Source organism: Aythya ferina (assembly GCF_964211825.1).
Source record: "Aythya ferina genome assembly, chromosome: 6".
In the NCBI taxonomy this organism is placed as follows: Eukaryota; Metazoa; Chordata; class Aves; order Anseriformes; family Anatidae; genus Aythya; species Aythya ferina.
The window spans coordinates 25,860,347-25,886,781 of NC_140303.1; the positions used below are offsets into that span (position 1 = coordinate 25,860,347).

General features: G+C 45.3%; 1 protein-coding gene across 2 annotated transcripts in view; it reads left to right on the forward strand.

Annotated features, from left to right (window-relative positions):
• The window catches only part of HEG1 (heart development protein with EGF like domains 1), a 44,162-nt gene extending 18,127 nt beyond the window's left edge, over positions 1 to 26,035 (forward strand). The window contains exons 7-21 of one of the 2 annotated variants that reach the window (XM_084524504.1): positions 102 to 419; positions 1,058 to 1,375; positions 1,828 to 2,133; positions 2,675 to 2,998; positions 4,057 to 5,418; positions 7,673 to 7,792; positions 9,136 to 9,230; positions 9,947 to 10,005; positions 10,491 to 10,651; positions 12,052 to 12,186; positions 16,433 to 16,475; positions 16,586 to 16,623; positions 17,253 to 17,340; positions 18,678 to 18,852; positions 20,198 to 26,035. In XM_084524504.1, the coding sequence (XP_084380630.1) occupies positions 102 to 419; positions 1,058 to 1,375; positions 1,828 to 2,133; positions 2,675 to 2,998; positions 4,057 to 5,418; positions 7,673 to 7,792; positions 9,136 to 9,230; positions 9,947 to 10,005; positions 10,491 to 10,651; positions 12,052 to 12,186; positions 16,433 to 16,475; positions 16,586 to 16,623; positions 17,253 to 17,340; positions 18,678 to 18,852; positions 20,198 to 20,347 (3,692 nt within the window). In that variant the 3' untranslated portion in view covers positions 20,348 to 26,035. The remainder of the gene's footprint in view (positions 1 to 101; positions 420 to 1,057; positions 1,376 to 1,827; positions 2,134 to 2,674; positions 2,999 to 4,056; positions 5,419 to 7,672; positions 7,793 to 9,135; positions 9,231 to 9,946; positions 10,006 to 10,490; positions 10,652 to 12,051; positions 12,187 to 16,432; positions 16,476 to 16,585; positions 16,624 to 17,252; positions 17,341 to 18,677; positions 18,853 to 20,197) is intronic. The other variant, XM_084524505.1, reaches the window with a different exon arrangement.
• Positions 26,036 to 26,435: the final 400 nt, after the last annotated feature.

Genomic DNA, 26,435 nt, shown 5'->3' on the forward strand with positions numbered 1-26,435 from the left:
CTACCTGTGCATGTACTCACTGCCTCTGGGTGCTATTGGAAGAAAGCTCATCTGTTTATTTATAGTTTTACATATGTAATTTTTTCTTGGTCGTATCTTAGCTACTGGAAGCAGCCTTGCATCATTCAGCATCCTGACAACGGAGAGGAGAACTGATTTTGACGCCACCAGCTCCTCCATGTCCATGACAGCCACCAGAGGTGCCGGGAGGACTTTACGGTCTCTGCCAGCCAGCACCGGACTGGCCCATGCAGAAGAGATTTCCACCTCTGGTACAGAAACCATCTCCTCTCCAGACCAGACCCGGTCCCCTAGGCCATCTGTGGGAGCAGACGCTGGTGGTGGCACGGATGCCATCGTACCCTCCACAGCCCCGCAGCTTGCCCACTCATCGTCTGCCTCGGGCAGTGCTGCCACAGGTGAGCTCCGACCCCGTAGGTCTCAAGTACCCGCTGTGTGGAGGAGTGAGGGGACGTTAGGAGGTGCTGGACAATGCTATCAGGTGTTATGGAGGAAAGTTTCAGTGAATGTTAGCTATTTTTTGCATTTAGTCACCAGAATAGCCCAGCCTTATTGCAATGAGCAGCCTGGCACCCAGCTTTGTTGTGGTTTCTGAGGTAGCACCATTTCAAGGCAGGCCTGCTGGCTGTATGGGAGGCAAGGCCCGTTGGCCCTGATTCCACCCTAGCAAACGAATGCATTATTTACTGATAAAAGCACAGTCATGCTTTGTTTCAAGTACCAGGGAGTTACAGGGTGCTGTAGCCCCATCTCACTGGCACAGGCATCGTGGGGCACACAGGACAGACTGGAGCAGGTCGGTGAGCACACCAGTGCTCCCACCTCTTGTTTTTGGTGCCCTCTTCAGGGTGCTGTCCTGTGAGCAGCCTTTCCCCAGACCCTCAGGTTGGAAAGGCTTGTCTTTGCAATTGGCATCTTCTCCAGGTTGAAACCTTCTCACTCCTTGTATCTTCCTGAGGGTGGTGAGGGAAGAGGGGTGTGCCTGTCTGCTTATACTTTAATACGTATAAACCCATTTTGCTTTGTCGTTTCCCAGCTGAAGGAGCTATAACATCAGCCAGGAGACAAAGCCTGCCTGACACTCCTCTGACCAGCACACCCAGCTCGGTGACAGCCACCAGTGGTGGGGAGAGAACCGTGGAGCCCATGGTGGGCACCAGCACAGGCAACTCTGCTCCTGCTTCAGCCAGCACCAGCTCCCTGGATATTGTCCTTCTGCTGTCTTCAGTGACAGAGCCTAGGAGGCAGAGAGATATTTCACAGAGCGATGCTGGCCTCGTTGAGCTTCCAACAAAGCCACTGCCTGTGTTTCCTCCTGGTGTTTCAGTGCCTTCATCTTCACCGAGTGCTTCAGGTGGGTTGTGTGGGTTCCTCATTTGCCATGAAGGGCCCCTCATCCAAGTTCCTACCCTTGCTTTCTGGTTTTAAGCTAGATTTTCCATATTAATGATCCCAGTTTGTGGTGAAGGAAGCCTGAGCATTGCAGGGCTGGTGAGTTATTCACCTCTGCATTGAGGCAGCACTTCTCTTGCCAGGATGTAGACAGCCAGGCAGCTTCTCAGGGCCACACGTACATGGAGCAAGTGTTTAAACTCAAGCATGAACTCATCTGGGTTCCTACCTCACAGCTCTTAATATTCCAGCATGAAGTTTTCAAGCATATATATATTTTTTATTTTATTTTTATTTTTTTTCTCCCTACATTTAAAATTCTGCCTTTTTCTCAGAGCCTGCACATCCTGCACTCCCTGGCCAGGGATAATAATATCATAAATATATGTATGTATGTCTGTCTTTGCTTTGCAGTTCCAGAGAGAGGGCAGTGGGTTTCTGGTGTTCCTACTGAGACCACATATGTCTTGACCGTGCTCTCCACCCGTGGGGAGGGGACATCTCGGGATGAAGCTAACCGCGGCACATGGAGCATGGAAATGGAAAGTCCCACATCCCATCCGGGCACAGCTGGGGAGCCCCACTCGGGCCCCCTCCCATCCTTCCCAGCATGGTCTGGAGGGGGACATGTCTCCTCTGACTATGCAGGGTACACAGAGCCCAAGGTCACCCTTTCATCCAGAGTCTCTACCTATTTCTCAGCCTCCGGTGAACCTTCCAGTGAGTCTTTCTGAACTTCATAGTCGTGGCTGAATTAAGACAAAGCCCCCTTCCCTCACCTCCCAGCTCTTCCATGGGCTGATGTTTCCACCAACACCATTCAGAGCTGCTGTGGGTGTCGTGGGTATTATTTAAAAGCTATGGTGCTTCAGCTCATTAGTATTGTGTATCTGCAGCTGTTGGTGTTTTAACAGTAACAGTCTCAGGAATGTGACCTGTATCTTCTTGCTACAGGGAACATCTAATACCTGCCTGGGTTGGGGTGACAATTATAAGTAGCCTAAATATGCCATTATGATGCTAAGGGTGTACTGATTGTGCCTGTATATTTAAACACTCCTCTTCCCTTGGAGTAGGCTTTGTTTGTTAAATCCATATTTAAGGTAACAGATATGTGAGGACTACCTAATCTGTGTTTAATCTGTATTGATAAGTGCAATTTTATTAATCTGCATTTCAAACTAGAATTACTATAGAGCTCAAGAGTACTGTCTGATCTGTGGTGGTAAAATCAAACGCCTGATTTTCAATCCTATTTCAGCTGTGGGAAGCAGCCATCATTCCCCCAGCAGCTTGAGTACAGAGGAAGAGATTTCCAGCTCCTACACCGATGCCTCGCACCGTTCAGCCACGTTAGCTGGTGGAGAGGGGACACGGGTGACAAGCAGTGAACTGGCCCATAGCACAGAGAGCTCCGCTTCCTACACAGAGACCGCCAGCTTTTCAGAGCCGATTTGGCCAGCATCAGCAGACCAGAGCAGGGCAGTCAATGCCTCAGTTGGCAGCACAGGCTTCGCAACAGAAACTCTCTTCACACATTCTTCTGAGATAGCCACTGACTCATCTTTCCAAAATGATCTCACAAGTAAGTTAGTGTGTCCAAATGTGTGCTTTTTGAGGGTAAGAGGGTTCCCATTGACATGCATTTATCTGTTATGTTCAAAGCTCTCGTTCATTGGTACATGCAATGCCACCCATGGGTGTACTTGGAGATGTTCTCATGTCTCCAAATGCTGACACAAACAGAGGCCTCAAAGCCAGGTCCCTCGTAGCAGGATGCTCAATCCAAAAGCGAAGCCCCGAACCTGAGCAGCAGCAGGAAAACTCTCCTGTTTTGATGGTCATGGTATTTTTTTTTGCATCCTAACTGGTTTGTTGTGGGTAATGCTTTCAGAAGTGTGTCATGCTGTAGGTCAGCATGAATTAAAGAGTCAGTAATAGAGTTACACCAAATTCTGAAATTTTAATATCCTATTTTTTGATTTTTAGTGATTGTTGAAATTATATGTACATCCTGAAATTCATATTATAAGATTGACTGCTCCTTTAATGCTAAATAATCTGAATTTTTGCATGCTGTTGTGCTATTCATTTAGGATTTCCTGACTGCAAAGTTTTCAGTCAATGAGTTCATGATAAGCTGCAAATTAACATAATGTAATAATTTCATCCTACAGAGGCATGGAGTTCACTGTGTCTAAAAACAAACTGACTTAAGAAGATGGATATATTTTAGTTTGGAAAGGAGGATAAGAGGGAGACAGTTTTATATGAGTTTTATAAATAATGAAAGATAGAAAGTGCTGATGGGTTTTCCTGCTTAGCTTGCCACAAAATATCACAGAACGATAAGTGCTCAATGACATTAAAAAAGCAATACTGGAAGAAGAGTTTTTTTTTTAGAAACCTGCACTTTTCATGGGAGTTTTATGTCTGTTAGAGTTCATCATTTTAAAATGAGCTAAGGAGTACAGAAGACTCCTAATTCAATAGCCACACTTGGATTATGCTTTGAACTTTTAGATGAGTATGGGCTTATTTATAGACGAGAACATTTTATGTATTTATCACATAGCTATAATATGATATCAAAATAGTTTAATTTTATTCTGTCATTGTGGTGTATTTTGTCCTTTACTCCAGGCTTTTCAAGTAGCCATCAGCCAGTCAGTAGCCTTGATGCTGAGAAAAGGACCTCAGTTTCTCATACGGATGGCACGTACATTTCAACCACGTACACCAGAGGAGGAGAAAGGACCCTCCTGTCTATCTCAAATAGCAGCACCTCTGCTGACTCCTCCGAAAGTTCCACCTTTTTTTCAGAAATTTCCAACCCTTCTGACTCATCAAAATCTTCCGTGGCACAGGACAGGAGGAGCAATGCATCCAGCAATGGCAGTTTTGTTGAACCATCTACGGAGCCGTTGTTGGTGCACTCTTCCCAGCCATTGACTTCTGCTTCTGTAGGCAACACACAAAATACGACTCTCTTCGACACTGACTCCGAGGTGTTGCCCACTGGCAGATCATCTCTGTCTTCATCAGCATTTCCACCCTCTTCCTCAGCGTCACCACTGCATCACTCGCTCACATCAACACCACCAACAACTTACCTGTTGGCAACATCAGAGCCATCTGAGATGCTCTCGTCCTCTGTGATGGCATCTTCAGCCCCTCTGCAGGCTTTGTCGTCCTCTTTGTCCACTTCCTCGCTGCTTTCGTCATCGTATTCATTACCATCGTTACTGCCTCTGTTTTCATCACCATCATCCATCTCACAGTCCGATGACAGCAGTCGAATAAGCACCCCCATAGCTACGACTGCGGTCAGGCGGGTGCCCTCCACGGCCGCCGTGGCTGGCAGCTCACCCAGGGAGACCAGCAAGCACGGTGGTACTCGCCAGCCCCCAAACACCACCACCTTCACCCCCACCACGTCTCCCCCACTCCCCACGACGCCCATGGAGCTGCTTGGTGGCCGCATCGCATCCACGCCTGCTCCCACGGTGGTAACAGAGAACACCTCACCGAGAGCCGCCACCTCCGGGGGCACCTCTGGGAAGGCGCTGCCGCTGCTCACCACAGCCAGCGAAGCCCCACGGGCAGTGCTGACGGATGCTCCCCTCAGCACCTCACCAAGTGCAACAAGCCACGGCGCCGTCGTCCCTGCAGTACCATTGACCACGGTGAAACCCCTTGTGCTGACAACCCCGGCCAGCCGCCGGCCAACCCCGACTGATGCTAGCACCACAAAACCTCACAGAACTCAAACACCCGCTGCCACTAAACACGTTTATACCCCTGGTGAAAGGACAGAAGCTACAGATCTCACCACTTCAATACCTAGTAAAGTCACCAAGGAAAACATCCCTGCTACAAGTCCTCCTGAAATCCCTCCAACCATTAAGACCACTGTGAGCGTAAGAACTACTTTGGCTGCTACCAAACGCACAACCATCCCTCCACCAAGTAGCACAGCTGGCGTGAGGACATCTCCAGCAACAGGTAAGGTGTCTAAAAGTGCTCTTCAGCGGTGGGGCCAGCAGTAGCTGGGTCCCACTTGAAGGGTCTTTGAAGGGTTACTTATGCGTACATGACAAGTCTGTTGTCAGCTGCATTTGGGAATAAGAATTCTGTCTCTGTTCTGGTATTTTTAAGATAAGGATTTAGCAATCATGCTGAGCTGCTGGGGAAAAAAACAAACATTTTTCTGAATGTTTCCAATGGAAATGTTAAGCTGAAATATGGGAATTTAAAAAAAAAATAAAGCTGATTGGCTTTCCAGGTAAGCTTAGGATGCACTGTATATTTGTTGTGAAGAATTGAAGAATAGACCAAGCTCTCTCTTATTCGGGTGAAAAGGCACTCAGTTGGCCAGCAATCAGTATTTTTGTTGGAAGTTTTTCTGTTATCACGACCTATGGCCGGTCTCTCCCCATCCCACTAACTAACAGGGGCCTGTCACTTCTCCTGGCATGTCACATGCCATGGTCTTGCTCAGCACATTGTGGCAACCTAGATTGTCAAAGGGAAGCTGAGAAACACCTTATTCAACCATTTCAGATTTGCTTTTTAATTACCTTGTGGCCCAGGAGTGTTCTGTGAATCCATAGTGGTATTAGAGGTGGGAAGGGTTGTGCTTGGGCACCCTGGAGAACCCAGGCTTGGCATGGGCAGACGTCTCCCCGCGTGGCTGAAGGGATGCTCCCTGAGCAGGAGTGGGGGCTCTCAGGATGTGGGAGTCTACAGGCAGTGGCAGTGGCAAACTGCAGCACATTCTGAGGAGTCTAGTGTCGAAAAGCACTGGGGAAGAACAAAGGTTTTCATTTATCACTGCTGCCAGGCTCCTTCTCAAGTATATATATTGAGCTGTTTTATATGAACGGAAATCGATTCTACATTTAAAGTTCAGACGTCTGACCCTAGTGCCACTACAGGGTATTGTGTATACTAATTGCACTCAGCACAATACTGGCAGTAGTGTATATTCTACAAGTAATTAAGCATTTAAAGGTTATTTCTTGGGCTGATTGGTTTTAATTATTGCTATGGATTCATACCAAAAAACAAACAAACCTGGGGGGGATTTTTTTTTAAATCAAAAACTAATGTAATGGATCCATTCTACAGAATGATTCGCATGCTTTCCAAGTTACTCTTTCCTCTAAATACTTGAGTTTTGCCATTTGCCAGAATGAAAAATATCCTCCTTGTGGGATGCTTCGTACATGGGCATCTGCTGCTGCGAGAGAAGGAACTGCTGTCGGCCCCACCACGCAAAGTGTGTGCTGAAGCACGGGGAAACAACAGCAGAGGTTTTAAAATAAACCCACTTGTTTCTGACTGCTCAGGTCAGAGACAGCAAGTCTCCCTCTTGCTGATGCTGAAATGGCCCTGCCAGACGGCCCAGGACACAGGGATTATCCCCTGTTGCTGTCCTGAGGCGGGGGTCAGCTTGGGACTGTCTGGGCTGTGGGGGCTGCGTGGTGTCATGGGCATCGCGGGGGCATCACAAATAGTGCATGTAAGCTTGTGGCCCCTGTGCTTTGTGCTTTAACCACAAAGCCCATCCTTCCTGCCTCTGCGAGAGTGCTCAGCAGGAACTGCAAAGCACGCCTGTGACGTGTGCTTGTGCTCCTGTGGGCAGCACGCACAGCGAGAGGAGCCATTTTGACAAAACATTTTTGAATTATTTTTTTTTTCAAAGGGAAATATTGTGTATCTTCAGAATTTGCAGTCTGAATTGTCTTGTTTAAAAGCTTCTGAGGCTACCACCATTAATTCCCTGAAGCACCGTGTTTCCAGATGGCATCTGCTCCCCAGACCCTTGCACACCCAGCAGGCAGTGGCTTACCAGGGCTTTGGGAAGAAGCCCTTGCCCGTGTGTCTAGCTCTGCCTGCCATTCCCTTGTTTGATGTCCTTGTCCAGAGCTGTAGCGTTGGTTGTCTTTGAAAAGCGTTCCGAGCTCTGCAGAGGAGCAGTGCTGCTGGGTGTTAATATTAACATGGATCAACACTGGTTCCCAAGGGCTTTTGGATGAATATTCAAGAGAAAGTGTTTTGCATTTATTCTTTCAGCTCCAGCAGAATAATTAAAAACAGGATAAACAGTAAGTGCAAATGATGCAATGAACCATCTGATAATGCTCAGGGGGTCACAGGAGAGAAGCCAAGTTGATCTTTTTTAGCATAACAGTTGTTGATTTTGGGATTCTGTAACTATAGGCTGATCTTTTTTTTTTTTTTTTTTTTTTTGTAGATGTGGATAAATGTCTTTCCAACCCTTGTCCCGCACTGGCTACCTGCAACAACACCCAAGGCTCCTATGTCTGTCAGTGCCCTCTTGGATATGAGCTGGAAAAAGGAAAGTGCAATTTGGGTAAGCAAACGAAAGTGAAAAAACAAGGGAGAAAAAGATGGAAATAATTACCTGTAATCTTCTAAAATCAATGAGCCTAGGCTCAGACAAGTTCAGAGCTCAATGTACCCCGCAACTACCACTTTTACAAGAGCCTTTAGTGTTTACACAAGTGCAGTGTCTAACATGTGACCAGACACAGCGATAGGTAAGAGTTTCTCAGCCTGCCCTAAAAACACACCAGCAGAGCAGTGAGCTCAGGCTCATTAGTAAGGACAGATGTGCCACTTCTGTTTCTAATGTGTTTTATTACCCCAAAGCAGATCAGTGAGCAGGGCTGTTGTACAACCTGACTTCAGTGGGCTCAGCCAGGTGCATAAAATTAGGAGCCATGAAAGCCTTTGTAAGATCAAGGTTTTGTTTCTTACCTTTCACGTTTTCTGTGCAGCACAGTTATTATTTGGGCTCAGGTTCTGGCTCCCTCCTTTCTAATAAAGGTCTTGAATCCCAAGGACTTTCAGAGATCTGTTGCAAAGGAGAATTTGTTTTGCTGCAGTTTCTTCTGGCCCTTAATCAGCGAGGTTTAAAGGCATGGGCATTTTGCTAAGCAGCATGACTGAGGTGTCCCTGAAGGGTGTTTTGAAACCTTTCTTCATGTAGGAATGTGTCAGCTTCTAATTTAGAGAGTTGTTTTGGTTGTGCCTTGGACGGGTATATGGGCAGATTATGCAAATACCATGAAGGTGATTCTAGTCTCATTTTTACCAGGAGTTGTTACATTAGAGCTGTCTGATATAAAATTTGTGGTGAAGATAGACTCCGTGGATGGGAAAAAAAATGGGAAAGAATTGGAAGCTTTATAATGTTATCTGCAACTGTATTTGTTTTTCTGGTGGAACATAAAACTTGAGCTCTGAGTTCTCATTTCCACTGAGTATCTCATGGCACTTAATACAAGATTTAGGGATATTATCTCTCTGAGGCTGAACAACTTGGATTATTGCATTCTGTTGCCATGAATCAACTCTGAATCTAAGCATGGAAAAATGCATCTTTTGGGCCTCCTTTCAAACGTCATTGCTCATTCTGTCCAACAATTTAAAAAGAGAAAATATCCTTTCTACAGTGCTTCATTTTGACTTCTCGGTTTGCTTTCCTTCCACTGGAGGGAGGGATAAAAGATTTGATACGTCTGACCTGAATTATTATAAATTAGCTTTGACACCTGGAACCACCTTGCCACAAATTTTCCCCCTCTCTCTCTCTGTGTTCAGAGGTCCTTTTAAATGAGCCTGTGTTGCTTAAACAGCTTCGGTTTATAGAAAGGATGAATATGTTCCAACTCACCCCATTCTCCTTTTTAGTAAGAATATTCATCGGCCAGGTCCCCCTGAAACTTAACATGACCCACGGGAAATATGCAGATCTCAAGCAAGTGGAGGGTGAAATCCTGGCGATGGTGAGTGTCCCTTCCAGGGTGGTGGTGGTTCTCCTCGTACAGTTAGGACAGGTAGCCACAAGGCTCTCTGGTCTGGGCTGAACCCTTTTAGTTGCTGAACATCCTGGTGTGGTGGGAGCTTCTAAAGCTTCCCAGGCTTCTAAAGGGTGTTAATGCTTCTCTGAGGTCAGACGTTGGAATGGTGACTTTGGGGCTCACGACACTCACCGTAAATCTCCTGTGTGCCTGCCGGCTGTGGTGGCTTGGACTGCAGCTGGTGGCAGCTCGCTCATAGCCAAATCCCGAGGGATAAAGGGCAGCAGCAGAGCCCAGCTGAGCATACGGTGCTCTCAGCAGCATTTCCCAGTCACAGTCGGTTCACAGCAAGATCTGGGTGGGATGGTGGGTTCCCCATATGCTGTGCCTTCACCTGTTCCAGAAAGACCCCTGGGATAGGGATATATATACATCTCTGTGCATTATTTAGGCAGATTGTTGCATGCAAGAGTTCATCCAGCCATTCCTGGCTGCAGTTCATCCCAGCACTTTTAGGAGCAGGTGGTTTGGAGATGCAACAAAAGCAGCGGGGTGCTGGGGTGAACCATCTGGGTGCTGCCAGCACTGCTTCTGCTGCAAAGGGAAAACAAATGCCCGTGTTTGGGGGCTGTCTTGGAGTGAGGGGGGCTGCTCGGAGCCATGCTGCTCTCTCCTCACAGCTACTCTCTCCTTCCTTTCAGCTGGATGCCTCGCTGTCAGGCTTGCCTGGGTACCACCACTCCACAGTCAAAGCCACCAGGTAAGGGGCCGTGAGGAAGAGCGACAAACAGCATCGGTTGCCTGCGTATTCAGGGTGGCCAGCTTGAGGTCCTCATTTTGAGTCAGCCCCAGGGGTGCTGCGCTTAATGAAATCAAGCCCAGCAATAGCGCAGGGCATGGGAAATGCCTTTGCACCCTGGCCATCTCTCCTGGTACCCCTGTTGGGGACAGCTTGCCAAGCAACAGCCTGAAAAAGCCTGTTGCCCAGGGTGGGTTTGTGGCTGGATTCACAGTGAACAACCAGCACCCCATCCAGCCCTAAATCTGCCTCTCTATGCGCAAGTTTGTCTTGCCTTTAAAGTACAACAGAGGTCTACTGCGATGCACAGCTTTCTCGGTCTGTATGTGGTGTTGTTTCTGTGTTAAACATTGCTTGCATTAATAATTAGCAGGTTGTTAATGTACTAACAATGGACTCAGACTGACCCGTGGTACTCAGGGCTGTTTTGTTTTGTTTTCTGTTAGGGAGGCAAATTTTGTGCATGTTTCAGTGCAATCCACGTTCTCTTTAGCATCCAACGTGACTTTCTATGACATTGTCGGCAGCGTGCAAAGCTACATTCGGGCTTGCAAATCCCCCCCTGATCCCTGCCAGTTCATCTCCAGCTTGAAACCACTCCACAGAGGTAAACAGCATCAGAGAGACTGTGATGGGAGGGTGGGTGAACACGTTTTGGTTGGCTCCTTTTATAAAAGGGGGAGGAAGATTTTGGCATTTAGCAAAACCCCTCTAAAAGTTTTAGTCTCATTTCAATGGGAATCATCTTAACATGATGTTTTAAACTGCTCACGTGGCTGTGAGTTACGGAGTCAATGGGGTATAAAAGTTGTTCACAATTTAGAGTTTTTGGGCCAAGAATAATTTCCGTGCCAAGTCCCCCACCTGCTGAATGAGCAGAAGGAGAAGCCCACCAGTGCTGGGCAGAACCTTCTCCAGGCTTGGCCCCAGTGGTGCTGCTGCCCCCAAGCTCTGCACCTCCTGATCCTGCCTTCCTGAGGCAGTGAGAGGGGTGATCCTGGTGGGATGCCAGGAGTGAGGATGGTCGGTGGCAGCAGCTACTTTGGGTGAGGTGGGAAGCCTCGGCTGGTCATTCTGGCAAAGTAAACGTGGAGATGAGAAATCCAATGTGGGATTTCATTTTAACGTGGTGTATTTTAAAGCCACACTCTACTGTTGTGGACTGAATAAATTTAAATGACTTCAGTGAACCAGCTCAAATTATACTCGGCGGTTACCTCCGTTACAGTGCTTCTGGTAAAGTCTACTTCCTTGCTTAAAATAACTAAGAAACAAATTCAATTCTTGTGTAAGTACTTAAAGAAAAGATGTGAGATCAAACAATACGATGGTGCGCCCAGCAGGGAGGGGGTTGCAAAAGGGGAGCTCCGGGTGAGTGGCACATACACCATACGAGTTCCTGCTTCTCATGAAAACATTTTCATTTGTTGGTTCCATTTATCCTACCTCCCAGTAAAATAGGTAGATTGGTGGCACAATTTCCATTGTTTACCCCCAGTTTTGCTGTATGCTCATTTCAACAAATCTGACTTTTTAGAGTAAAACATCACTTCAAAGTAATGTAAATGAAAGGACAAAATCCGTGGTTTAAAAGTGGAAAGAATATGGGGCTTGATACTGAAATGGAAGAATCTCTTTTGGGCTGAGCAAAATGTTTTGCTAGATATAAACCTAAAAAATGATTTGTTGAACTGTCTCGGGGGGAGGATGTGTTTCAGCTTGAGCCAAAACAAATTTTTCTTTTTAATTTCCCCTCCTGCCTCCAAGCTGAAATATTTATTATTCACCCACTCTCCTTTCCTGTACAAATGACAGTAGATATGCAAGAAATTGTGACGTGTTGTAATGTTGATTGTCTCATAGTAGAACAAATATTGTTTTTTTTTAAAAAAAAAAAAGAGAGGTGAAAGCAGTGCATCAGCTGAATGCAATGCCTAGGGAAAGCAAATGTGCATGGTGGTGTGTTCAGAGAGAAACGTGCTGTTCTTGGCTGTGTCTTCCCAACAGTTGGCAGCTTGTGCAAGCAGAAGGACCCCGAATGCGACAAGGAGACTTCTGAGTGCACCGACTTCGATGGGGTTGCACTCTGCCAGTGCAAAAGCGGGTACTTCAAATACAACAAGATGGACCATTCCTGCAGAGGTATTGTCCTTTATACAGCATTCTTGTTTTGGACTGAATTCTGCTTAACTTTTTTTTTTTTTCCCCCAGCTAAAAGAGTCGTGCATGTGTGTGTTTGCCTTATGCATCACTGTGTGTGCAAGAAGCATGATCTTATGAATAAATATTAGCAGCTCAAGTTTCTTTTTGTTAGTTAGGGGACTTTTCAGCAGACATTGGAGATACTGTCTCTCTCTAGGAATAATATTATCTCTTTCTGGAGCATGCTGCGAGTCACAACGATTGAGAAGAGGGAGAAGGGGGCCTGATTGCTTTGGGCTTCAGTTCAGTGGCACAGAGCAGAGATGTAGTGCAGCTCTGCCTGTTTTGATTTTGTCTGAACTCTCGGCGAACTGGAGATAATTGCTTTAAACTCACAAGCTTATATCAATACATCATCACTATTTTTTAAATAAGCAACTATCTGAAAATGATTATGAATTTATTTTTCAACGGGGTTCTTAATAGAAATTTTAAGCTTCAGGGTTATATTATTTTTTAGCTACTCCTCAGATCATGAAATTTCTTTTGCTACATCTTAAACAAGGTCTTTGTCCTTGTGCCAGCAGTCAGGGTGACTTTTGTAGGATCAGAACATCCACTCCCTACTTGCAGCAGTTTTCATAGGTCCTAAGAAGAATTCAGTTTTCTGATTCAGTTTGAGTTTTCAGAAATTCAGTTTTCTGATGATATATCAATAATAATTTTAATAATGGTTATATGTTGTTTCTGGCAGTGTCAGCTGGGTTACTGTTGAAGTAGGAGATGCTTTGTCAGTTCCAAATCTGATGAGTGAGAGAAATGTGTCTGGAAATAATGCATGTGCTGCAGGGTCGGGCTGGGCCCCTCTGAGATGGGCATCCCTGGCTGCTGGGTTGTGGTCCTGCCTCTCCGCTGTGCTGTGGCTACAGGCAAAACCTTTCTCCTTTGTATTTCCCTCCCATCAACTTGTATTTTGGGGAGGATTTTTTATTAGGAAATACTGACTGCCTCCACCTTGACAGGCAGAGAGGGGCTCATGCAGTGAGTGGGGAGCTGAGAAGACTCCTGGGAGGATATTGCCCAACTCTTTCCCCACCACCTGTGGAGGGAACCATCCATTTGTTTTGGACGTGACCCGTGCCAAATAGTTGTGTAAAGATAAATACCTAAAAGGCTGCAAGGCACTTGGATGTGATGGTTATGGAGTGCTATGTGATGTAACGTCTTGTAGAGACGGAGATGTGATCAGTCCCTACCCACTGGTCTTATTTGCTGTGCAAAATATGAAAGACCAACCCCCACACTGTGAGGTTTCGATTTCCCATCTTCAGCTCTCTGCTGGCACTAGGAAACATCTTACTGACCAGCTTGGGGGACAGGAATGGTGAGGGGTTGAGGCCAGGTGAGCCTGGGGATGGCGGTGAGGGGTTGCTGCTGAGCGCACGGTGCAGTGCTCCAGCGATGTACCGGGCTGTCGGCATCACTGTCCCCACTGGGTAAGCCAGGCCATCACAATTTTAAAAGTCTTTTTCAAATACCATGCTATGGCCCTTATTTGAAATTTAGGGCTATTCTCTCCCATCAATACAGCAAGTGATATGCCAGGCTCTTTTAAAATCCTTGCCCTCTTAGTGACTAAACAGGAACTGCGGCCTCCCAAGCATCTGACCCCCATTGTGGATCATGCAGAGGTGGAGTGCTAACTCCCATTATGTCCTTGCAAAGAGGGAAACAGCCATTGTGCTGCCCCATCTGGCCTCCCCATGGGAGGTTTAGGTTTGTTCTTCCCTGCCTGGCTCTGTCTGTCACCTGGGGCACGCCTGGAAAGTGTCCCCTGGAGCTGGGAAGGGTCCCTCTGAGCCAGGGCAGTTTGATGTTTGGGCTGAGGTACCGTGCGGTGTGCATTCAGTCATCTCGGGGTTCTTGCTGGTTTCAACCTTCCTGGTGTCTTCAGGGCTGCTCTAGAAAGAGGTCAACAGCCCCACTGTGCCAGCTTTTCTGAGGCGTGCAACTTGGGAGAAAAAGGGAGAGTCAGGAGAGGCAAGGACATAAACTCTGAGCATTAAAGCTCTGCATTGCTCTAAGTAAAGTAAGACACCAAGACACCCCTTCAGGACCTTGCTTTTCCTCTTTCCAGCCCATGTGGAGCTCCCGGGCTGGCAGCCGTGTGCCAGTGGGTCCCCAGGGCTGCTCCTGCCGAAAGGGGGCTGCAGTGCTGAGGCTGCTCGGGATGTGTATGCCTGCATGGCTGGGTACAGCTCCTGCACCTCTTGGATGGAGCAACCCTCTTGGGATGTAGCAAACAGCATTTTTACATGACCACAAGCATCTGAGACAAGAGTGCCAGGCATGCTGCGGGTCACATCTCCTGAAAAGCCAGGACTGGGACAGAGCTGCAGAGGGGGCCTGGCAAGCAAAGAGGAGTCCCAAGCTCTGGCTCAGGATAATGCCATGCCTGGTGCATTTAGGGGCATGGGCAGGCAGAAGAAGGGAGGTTTTGTTATCCCTGTGCTTGCAACATCCAGTTCTGGGAACCAGAACTCAAAAGGGTCAGAGAGAGAATGGGAGTGTTCAGAGCAAAGCTGCAAGAGCCAGGGAAGCTCAAAAATCTCGGAGCACTTGGCTTTACAAGAGGCAAAGGAGTGATCTGATGGCGAGGGGAAGAAATGGGATAATATAACCTTTTCCAACCTACCGAGAAAACATCCAAAGACTGGAATTTGACACAGGGATAATGCAGAACAGAAAGAAGGTGAATGTTTTTTGTGGCTGGGGAAAGTAACTTTATGAGCATCTGACCCAGGGTTGTGGTTGATTGTCCGTTGCTGGAAATATTAAAATCAGGCTTGGATGATTCTGTAAAATGTAGTTCCAGTTCAACTATTTGATTTGAAACTGGAACTGAATTTAGGGAAGTTCTGTGACCTGCATTATGAGAGAGAGGTCATGGTCACATTGCTCCCAGCTGGCACTGATACCCCTTGTTATTGGTGCTGCGAGAGCCATGAGCTTCTGTGTCCAGCTAGAAAACTAGGGGTCCCTCTTGGTTTATTATGGTATTGCCAGCCCATCATAATAAGCTGCACATTTGCCCTCCTTTCCTCCTCCCTCCCCTCCTGTGCTAGGTGCTTCTGAAAACATGTGGGCTCCAGCTGTGCGGGGGGAATGGCATCTCCCGTGCTGTGCTGGGAGGACGCGAGCACTTGGCCACGCTCCTGCAGCTCTGTGGGGCAGCCCCCTGCACCCCGAGGGATTTCCCTGAGCTTGGTGGGGTTTAGAGAGCCCCCATGTTTGCAGTCACACCTTATCCCTGCAGCTAGAGGTCAAGGAAGAGGGAGGAGGGCTCAAGAGCTGCTGCATTGCTGTTTTTAAGCATACGGTGTCAGGAAAACAATCCACGAGCAATGCCTACCGAGGGACTAGTGCGTGAAAAAGTGCTGGTCTAGGCAGTAACCCAAAACTTGTAGTTGTGTGCCCAGTGGGTCACCACCTTTGCTGTTCATCAGAAGCATAATACAATTTTCTCAGGTCATTCAGATGATGAGAGAGCTGTCCATTAAGCACATCAGTATGGCTTCGGGGTTGTTTTTTATCCAAGATTTTATATGTAGCAGTTTCTGGGTTATGTATACCTACTCCAAAATTTAATTTATATTCAATACAACTATACTATCGTGAAATATGACATTTCAAACTTTGATTTAGCTCCAGCTTTAAGAGAAAAAAAAAAAAAGTGGCATTCTTAATGAGGTAAAACATAACATCTCACTTTGGGTTAACCGCAGCTCTGTTTGGATAACATTTTCTGGCAGTATTAACATTTAAAAACAATGAATAACGTGCATCATTGCTAAAGTAGCACAACTTAAGTGAGGTTTCAAAATGAAAGCTGGTGACACTTGCAGATTTTGTACTCTGATATTTTGTGGGAACAATACAAGCGTGCGGTGAGTTTCCATTTGGGCAAGGAGGGATTGTGTCAGGAATTGTTTTACCAGCTGCCCACCCTATGGCAGGTTCCAGGTTAGTTCTTGGGAAACTGAAACGGCCCTGTCAAAGCTAGTGGGAGGTAAGTTTAAGTTCACAGCATTTTGTTTAAAACAGAGGAGACGGAGCGGGAGGTGGTCCTGCTGCTGTTGGTCCCGAGGCTGGCTGGGGAGCAGCTGCCGAGGGAGGCGGCAATGCTGAATGCCTCCTGTGCACCACTGTGGGGTGCTCATGGCCCTTCTCTCTTGTCTGCTTGTAGCCTGTGAAGATGGATATAAGCTGGAAAACGAGACCTGTGTGAGGTATGGTGACTGCTCTGCCCCCTCCTACCCCACCATCCTTCTTAGTCCTGCTTTCGTGACCTGTTGGCATAACCAAGCTACTGAAACTCCCTCTTGTTTTCTGTTATCAGCTGTCCCTTTGGCTTAGGCGGGTTCAACTGTGGAAACCGTAAGTACAGAGTTTCGTTTCGTTTCATTCATTTTGTTTCGTTTCATTTCGTTTCATTTCATTTCACTTCATTTCATTTCCACTGTGTCAGAAGTGGGAAATTTTGAAGAAGTAATTGCAAATAACTGTGTCTAAAACTCAGTAGGTGTAGACTACTCTCATCAGGGTTTTCTGTTTCCTCAATGTCTGTCAAAAATTATTTTGTCTGCCAAAATATTTCTTTGACAGAAATTATTTCTGTGACAGAGTTGAGTTAATATTATCTGCTAACAAGATCAGTATTTTCCTTGGAGATCTTTCTCTGGATACTCTGTCATGACAGCACATATAGCATGCACTCTTGAAGCAAGATATTTGGAGGTGAATCAATGAAAGATCAATTGAGTTACTGAGATTTATCAGTAAGGGGAATCATTCCCCTCAGCACACAGGAGCTTCTCCTTTCCTCAGCTAGAGATCCCCAGCTCCATCTATTTCACTTGAAAAAATGCAGTAATATTGTTTATAGAAGGAGGGAAGGCAGGAAGCAAACAGTTAATCCCCTTGTGTGAGGACTGTGGAGATGTTTACATGAATACTTATGACCGCATTGCTGTTTCTAAGTGAGAATATGTCTTTCTTGTCCCTAGCATATCAGCTCATCACTGTGGTGATTGCGGCTGCAGGAGGGGGACTTCTGCTTATCATGGGCATAGCGCTGATTGTCACCTGCTGTCGGTAGGTATGGCTGCCAGTCCCACTTACACTGTGCTTAGCACTCCATGTAGGAGCCCTGAAGGATACAAAAAACACAGCTAAGCAAGCAGTTTAAGCAGAGGTATTTAAGTATTACCTTGTGCTTTCATTTGGGACATGCCTCTTTTTTTTTTTTTCCAAGCAGTCAGGTTAATAAATTCAACTAGGTGTCTCTTAATTGCCTGGCAATTGTGTCCTGTATGGATGGAGAGGCAAAGGAGTCCTTCCCACTCAGAGCCACAGGGCACCAGGCAGTAGCCTCCAAAAATGCAAGCTAAGTAGAAGAGAAAAGTTTAGGCAACAGGAAGGGCTTCCGGGACATTGCTCAAGAGGTGTGGGAATGCGTTCAATGCTCTTTTCCTCCAAGCACAAGCCCTGCATGTGCTCTCACTGTGTCTTTCCCTCTCAGACACACACATGTGCACATGTAGTTCCCATACCAGCAGATAGCTTCGGAGTAGAGGCAAGATGTGCTGCTGAGGTAGCTGTGCTTCATGATTTACATACCACGAGAAAGGGCTGCCTTGCAGTAACACCCTCTGCCCCCCATTCCAGCCCCCAAATCTGGGATTTCAAAGCTCTCTGACAAAAGTCAGCAGCTGGATTTCTCAGTAGCAGCAAGGTCCAGCTGGGAGGTGAGATGGTCACTCCAGGTCCCTGTCTGCGGGGACAGACCAGTCTTCTCATCAGTCCTGGCCTTTTGCAGGCTATGTGCTTTCCTGGAGGGTATTCTGCTCTGGACTGGGACTGTCACCAAAATCCGCTCCTACAACATGGCAGTGATGTAGGGGTGTTTGGTGGTGTTCAGACTGGCAGCTTGCCAGCCTTTTTTCTCCGGAATTAAGGTGGTGCCTGGAAGTGCTACAGTTCAGCATTTGGAGACTTGAATAGCATGGGGGCTTCCATGCATTTTTCATTCTTCCTAGGCTTTTTCACTGACTCTAGTGAACATGCACATTTTCAAGAGACAAGGGGCATACATTGAAACAGGAGAGGTTTAAACTGAATATAAGGAAAAACTCTTTCACCAGGAGGACAGCAAGGCAGTGGAACAAGCTGCTCAGAGATGTTATGCCATCTCTATCCTCAGAGATTTAAAATCCCACCAGACAGTGCTCTGTATGGCACGATCATATGGGTCTTATCTGTGTCTCGGAGCAGGAGGTGGACTGTAGACCTTCTGGGGTCTCACCTGGTTATCTTTGTTCCTGGTGAAAGTTTGCAACATGTGGTAAGTCTCCTGAGATCATATCAGAAATGCACATAATATATGAGGATAAGTTACATCTTTTCGCTTTCCTTCATTCTTTTCTAAACAGAAAGAATAAAAATGACATAAGTAAACTCATTTTCAAGAGTGGGGATTTCCAGATGTCACCATATGCTGAATATCCAAAGAACCCCCGAGCACAAGAGTGGGGCAGAGAGACCATCGAGATGCAGGAGAACGGAAGCACCAAGAACCTATTGCAGATGACAGATGTGTATTACTCGGTATCTATCCATAGCTTAACTATTAACCCTTTGTACCTGATACAGCAAAGATACATTCCTTTATTTTGGGAATCACAGATCCCTTTCCTGCAAAACAAAAAAGCTAAGCAAATGGCTTCCATAGACAGCAAGGCAGTGGGAGTTTGGTGGACTCCAGCTATTACTTGTGTGTTGAATACCACAAGGAGCTGTCATTAGGAAGAGTGCTAGGGAAATGTCTAGGAACATTTTGGTAGATGCCTAAAAAGCCCTATCGTAGAGTAGAGAAGGAGAGTTGAAGGTTTGGGGCAGTCTTGTAGGAATCTCTGTGGGCAGTTTTCTCCCTTTCACTCTCACTGATGATGCTGGAAGGTTGAGACCTCTCCCTGGGGGTTCCTCACCCCCAAATGGGAAGATGATGGTCACTGAGGACCCCTCTTTTCTTCCACTCCTCCCCTCTCCAAGGTATAGGCCCCTTTCTGAAGCCAAAAGGATGCATAAGAAGCATCCCTCCAGCTCTGTGAGAACACGCATCAGGAAGGAGGTGGTGAAGGAGTAATGGGCTGTGTAGGGCAGAGGAAGGGTCACAATACCTGTCGTAATGGATACTGTAATACCTGCATGGTTGGTACCAGCTGCTAATGTCTGTATCCAGAGCTGTTGTGTTGGTATATCATTTTTCACTATCCCACATCAATATACCGGATGCACTCGAATCTGTGTGGGGTTACTCACGTTGGTGAAGGTTGCAGGATTTCATCCAAATCACACTTTGTAGATTCCTGCTTTCCAGAGAAGAGAATGGTGGGCAATACTTTTTTTTTTTTTTTTTTTTTTTTCTGGCTTGTATTTTAAGTTTTCCCAAAGCAATTTTACTGGGTTACACAGCATCACAGCATGAAGGGAAATGAGAAAAAAAGTCCTTTCAGATAATACTGAGAAGGAAACAAACTTGGCTTTTCTAGAAACGTTTCCTTTAAAGATGACTCTGGGACAATATCCTGAATTAAGGAGTGTTATTTCAGTGCCCGAGATCATCAGCACAATTCACTTGGATTAAAAATTAACTGTGTACTTAGACTGCACTTGGAGTCAGGTAAATTTCCAGCCAGGTAAACTTCAAGTCTTCTAATTGGCAAGACATCAAAACTCAGTTGCGTGAGAATACTGCCCTCCAGAAAATGCATAACTCTCGCAGTGAAAATCATTCTAAGTTACAGAGATAACTAGTGATCATATTATTATTCCTTGTAGCTACTGAAATAACTGCTGGGAAAGGTGGTAAGGATGTGTTGGAAAGAGGATTTGACTATAAGAATAAGACCCTTTTAAAATGTTATTTATCTATTTATTTTTGCTAATACAGCCAACTGGACTGAGAAATCCTGAACTGGAAAGGAATGGACTTTATCCTCCCTACACTGGTTTGCCTGGATCTCGACATTCATGCATCTATCCTGGACAATACAATCCATCCTTCATTAGTGATGAAACCAGAAGAAGAGACTATTTTTAGCAGGACAGAGAGGGAGTGGAAGACTGACGCAAATTGGCCCTTGATCCCCAGGTACAATGTGTCTCCTGGCAGTTCAGCCCGCACCAATCTTACTCTTCCCATATAACAGGATGATCTTTGAACTCCATGCCAAGCATTGCTGCCCCGAGGAATGGTTACACTTGCTGAGCAGCAGCGAAGAGGAGGAGGAGGGAATGGCTCAATGTGCACATCAGTAAAAGACCCAAGTGGAAGCTAGTGCATGTACTCCGGTTTTGTTCTGTGCTGTTTCTTCACCCTTCACGCTACACGGCAAGCATCGATAAGTACAGGCAGATGAACTGTTCCCAGCACCCAGTGAATACCACTAGGGAGTGTTTTGTTTACAGATCTTGTTCACTGTTGACTGTGCTTGTCTTCTTGGCTAACCTTCATGCAAAGATTCACTGTGTGACTGGTTTTGGTAGGACAAGTTTGTCCACCCCCATTTCCCCTTGCTGCATTGCTTTTTGCATCGTATGTGACAGGAAATTGGCTTGTCCTCTGGCCTTGATCTCCATACTGGTAGAAGTTCTCCAAATGGCCGGGCCCTTACTGAAGGCTGGTGCCTGGCAGTATTGGCTGAATTCATGGGTTGATTGTCTCCAAGGAGTAAGGGAAAGTTAGTCATACCACTGCAGTTCAAACTGAAAACAGGCACAGTTGATTGTGTAGCTCTGAAAACTTACATATATAGGGAAGAGTTGGTGTATGTTGTCGTTTTGTCAGCCAGCGTGGTTCAGAAGTGATGACACTACACATCATCATGGTGCTTCTGTGTAGGACCTTATGAGGCTGTTTATTTGCAGGGATTTAAAGGCTTATAAAAACAGCTATGAAATGTAAAATTTTATCACTTCGTTGCTCATAAGGAAGAAAAACATGATCTGGGAATTCACCGTGCCTCTTATGTGGAACTCAAGGAAGGAGCAGTAAGGCTATGTCTCTGGCTGGGTAGGCAGCACGTGAGTGCTGGGCACTGTGGGTGGGACGTAGTTTTCAGCCCTCCACAGCCACCTTGACTTCCTTGAAGGAAGTCAAGGAGCTATATCAAAATAGGTTGATTTCTTCTGTCCTAGTTTAGAGTGATTCAAACCAGGCAGGTTTCCCCATCTGGGCGTAAATTCTTATCAAGCACCTTGGCAAAAGCAGAAGAATGTACGTTATTACATTCCTCACCAAAGATCAGATCAAAAGTTTATTGACTTTTTTTTCTTTACAGAGCAGGGTGTCAAAAGAGATCTTATTACTGATGTATATTTCCCACTTATTTTTACTGCAGAGATGTAAACCTAAATCATCGCAACCGCAGTGCCTCTGTATGCCTCACCCCTTACCCACCACCAATAACAGCCATGTGGTCTTCAGAAAAACAAATCTTTTTGGATGCCTGGGGCAGCATGCTGTGCACTGACGTCATTTTATGGTGACAATGTATGTGACTTAATCCACAATCAAACTTGCAGGTGGTAGTACACTGCTTATCTCACATGTAGGCAGGGAATGGATGCTTATGCTGCGAAAGGAACTATATTTAAGGAACATTCCAGTTGCAGTATCCAAAATAGTGTAACAAGTAAAACACAAAAATTAACCGTTCCCAGTGGTTTTGGTCTGTGAATGACACTCTTCTCCCTGTCACTAGCAGCCAACATCTTAATTTCACAGGGTCCACTGGATGATGTGAAGCAAGGGCTTGGCCCTGCTGTGCTCTGAGGTCCTTCAAAGAGGGTGTTGGTGGGGTTGTTCTTGCAGGGGTGAGTAACGCCAACTCTAGTTTTGAGCATGCCTAGGACGGATGGGACTGCTTCTCCCATGGTGTGAAGGAGGGTTTTGTCCCTATTACGGATGAAAATGGGGAAGCTGGGACTTTGTGCTGGATCTAAATCCAAAGTGTATAGATGAGCACTGGAATCTGTCTCTGTCTACTAAAGAAGCTTATCAAAATCTAAGCAGCATGTCTCAGCAGTGATGGTAGGATTTAACTGCATGCCAGCATTTCCTCAGACAGGAAAGGGTTTAGGTATTTACTTATACAAGGTATGTTTAATCACTTGTTTAGTTTGAAGGCTGTGAAATGTTCCTTTGTGTGACAGGTGCAAAGACAAAGTATGAAATACCAGCTCACAAATGCAGATTAATCCTTCTGTATAAAGTGTAACATATGGGTTATATGAGCAAAACTCCTGGTCTGTATTGTCTCACAGCAATTTGCAAATTGTCAGTGTCTCGGTAAACCCAGCAGGGTTTTCTAGGTGAGGACTGCAAAACCTGGCTCTTTTCCAAAAGAACAAACTTTGTTGCACTGAAGTTTTGTCTCTGCCAGAACAGGTAAATGTTGGGGAAATTATTACGAAATTAACCCATTGCAGCTTCCTTTTGGTTTTGGTGAGAAAAAAGTCAATGCTTATCCCACAGGAGAAGGAAAGGGGTCTCTGCTGACCTGCCCCTGCCAAGACCTTCATTGGTGTTCCAGGAGGGGAAGGAAGAGGAGAGGATCTGGGGAGGTGACAGCCCCGAGGTCAGTGCAGGTGCTTACCCGCGTGGGAACCCAGAAAGTGTCAGCCAGCCCTGCCGCTCCCTGCGCTCCCCTCTGTCTGCACCCAAACCCCACCGGCTCCACAAAGGCAGAGAGGATGGGTGGAGTGCAGCGTGTTTTGCCATGGTTTGACAGTAGCTTTACTGCAATTAATTGGCAATAAATTACTACTGCATCCCAGTAGCAATGGGCTCTCCCAGCTGCAGCAAGGATGTGACTTGTTTCCGTGCAGCGTGCCTCTGCTGAAACTGCCACCGGGATCCTCTCCATCTGCTTGTCTATTTGCCATCAACTAAGCACCCTTGGTAGTGGTTTTAGGTTTTGTTGATCCTGCTGGATATAAGTCAGGTCTCCATGCGCCCTATCAGTCCCTCAAGTCCACCTTTGAATATGGATAACTCTCCTAGGGTGCCTAAGTAAGTGCAGCTTGTTTCTCAGGCTATTTAGATTGCTTTTAGCTACCCCAAATTGCAAATTTTGAGCACACTGGATGCTTTTGCCAAGGAGAATTGTTTTCAACTATCCAAAAGGATAAGATGGAAATGGCACGTTTCTTGTAAGAAGACTGCAAGTGGCTCAGACAGATGTGGGGAAAGGAAGTAAAGCCACACCAATACTGCATGGAAATCTGCTCGTACTCCTGGCTGATGTGTCCAGCTGAGCTGTCAGCAAGGGGCCATGGGCAGGTGTGTGGGAGTAGTTTTGATCAACTTTTGGGGGAAAAAAAGCTAATTGTGTTGCTTGAAAGAGAAGGATGTAGGAGGCATATGTTTGCTGCTATAGTGCTCTGACAATTGTGTTGACAAAAGCCCCTTGCCCAGAGAAATACCCCTGGCAGTCAGCCTAGGAGAGGCAGTCAGAATGAACAGAGCAGTGAGAGGCAGGCTGGAGGGGTCATTGGAAAGGGATGCAGCAGCCTCCCTGTGTCCCTGTCCTGCACTGCTGCTCATCCTGGCTGACCCTCCCACGCTGCACTGGGAAAGCAGAGTGCTTTTGCACACTGTTGAAACCTTGAAGCACTGAATTTAGCTGACGTAAGGAGTACGGGGAACAGGGATAGTTTGATGCCTTTTGCCCTCCACGTATTTATATCCTTTATAGTGTTAAGCAAAAGACTGGCTCGTTGCTTTTTCAGCATATCCCATAAAGTTCCACTGTCACAGTCATATACAGAGACACTGCCTGTGACCTGCCTTCTAAAAGTGATTTGTTTCCACAACGAGCAATAGGGAAAAAAAAAAAATCTAAAAATAGCAATAAATTGTATTTACTGAGAGGTGTTTGTGACTGCAAATTTGTGCCAACACTTGTAAAGGTTGTTCAGCAGGGCCTGAGAGAGCAGCAGAGTGGTTTTGGACACTGCTGCAGCCATGTGAAGTGCTTCCCTGGGACATGTTCCTAATGCTGGTCAATGGCTATATCCGTTCCAAATCCATCTGGACTTCTCATTCCCTCATAGTGATGTTTAATCTTTAATTTTCTTCCTTAAATTAACAAGAACGGATGCATTTTACTTAAATGTTCTTCCTATGCTGACTATTGTTTTTTTCCTCTTTACACACAAAGGACCCAAGCCAGCATCCACTCTAGTGGGCTGGGATAACTCTCTCACGGATTTTAATGAAGTTTTTTTAGGCCTGAATCATTCCACTGTCAGGGTCACTTGTGCGTACAATATGCATTCCTGCAGCTCTGTTTTCTGCCCATTTCTGTGACATTGTTGCTGCCTTTTCATGTCGTATTTATTTTTTGGATGTATCCTTATTACTGTAGCAGAACCTGTATTATGTGAGATTGAACAGGTTGTTCAAGATTTGTAACACCTTTCTGAGAAGAGGATGAATGTGAATTTTGTAAAGTGTTTTTTTTTTTTTTTTTACTGATCAGCCAACCTGTTTCCCATTGTGTGAGATTGTCTAGGGATGTAGAGGTAGAGATGCTTCATGCATTCACAGATAAGAACTACCCATCAGTTCACGTACTTGTGCCTTCAGAAATGAAACAAGATCTCCCAGTTTTGAAAGGGGTAAGCACTGTGTTCTTGTAAGTTCTGGGAGCCTCTTAATGTGTATTTAATTCTTCGTTCCTTTGAACTGTTGGAATTGAAAAGCAGGACAGAAATCTGTAAAGAGGTAAAAAAAAAAAAAAAAAAAAAAAAAAGGAAATTTAGAAAGAAAAAAGAGACAGAAATGAAGAAAAGAAATATACTTCCTTGTTTTGTAGAAGTAAACATCGAAATTGAGTGTAACACTGTGGCTTCTGTACTGTAAGGTTATGTTTGGGATGACACGCTTCTTCTGTGTGTGGTTTGTGTTGTGTATGAGTAATATCTTTGTTGATGGAAAACCTAAAGCAGGTGCCTAATGTTCCTCAAAAGTCACGTGTAAATGCTAAGTCCCCTGGTCTTCATTCTGGTAAGATGCTCAAAGTGATGGGAGTCTTGCTTGGGTAATTGCTGGAGCAGGTGGCCCACAAGTCTGTAAAATCTGATATGGAAGAGTCCTGGGGAATCCAGTAAGAAGCGATCAGTTCTCTTGAGCAGTGCCACAGAATTTATCTGACATAAAATATCTGTTATAAAAACCATTAGGGTGGTTAACTTTAAAGAAAAAAAAAAAAGACATTAAATATTTAATTATTTCATTAAAAAAGAAAAAGGAAATTCTGTTAAATTCAGTCATTTGTTTTGAGCCCTCTTAAATTCTGCAAGACTTTCTCCTAGCAGAAGGCAAAATTTTATATGTAAAGTCATGATAGTTTCTTTGAGCAGCTTTCAGAACTGCGGTTGCAATATCTTTAGTGAAGTCTGTTTCAAAAGGTAAATTTTAAGCATTTGTTTGTGCTTCCTCTACCAACCTGAATGTAAACCTGTGTTATGTTCTTCACATTGTCCTGCTTCCCTCCCTGTAGCTCTGATTGTTCGCTTCCAAGTTGCTGGGGTTCTAAAGATGTTTTCCAAACCAGTATTATTTAAAGTTGTATCATATTTTCAGCCTTCACTAATTATACAGTACTGTAGTAGCAAAATATAATTTTTAAGGATTGGACTATTTTTATACCTGCATCCAATATTGTTAAATCTGGCGTTCTAGTCAGTATTATAAAAGGATACAATAAAACTATGAATATTAGTTTGTCTCGGCTTTTTTATTGTCTAAAGCTTTCCCTGTAAAGAAATGCATATCTGACTTTTAGATTGTTTTAACAATAATTAGAAGTCTAAACTATAAAATAAGAAATTTTATAGTACTTCTGTTCTTCTACTGTTGTTTAGTGATTGAATAACTTAAGTGTAAAGCAAAGAAGAAAGGAGTATGTTCTGTTATGCTAAACAAGCTTTTGCTCAGCCTAAATGTAAGTTCTTTATTTCAGTAATATTAAGCAACTCAAAGTTTAATTTAAAAATTTTCCTCAGTTTAATTTTTCATCCATCTGGAAATACTAGAATTGGTGAAATTGTGTATGTGCATGCTGGAGGGAAGGAAAATGTTGGCAGAGGTTGGTGCACAAGGGCTCTTTGCAAGGGCAGGA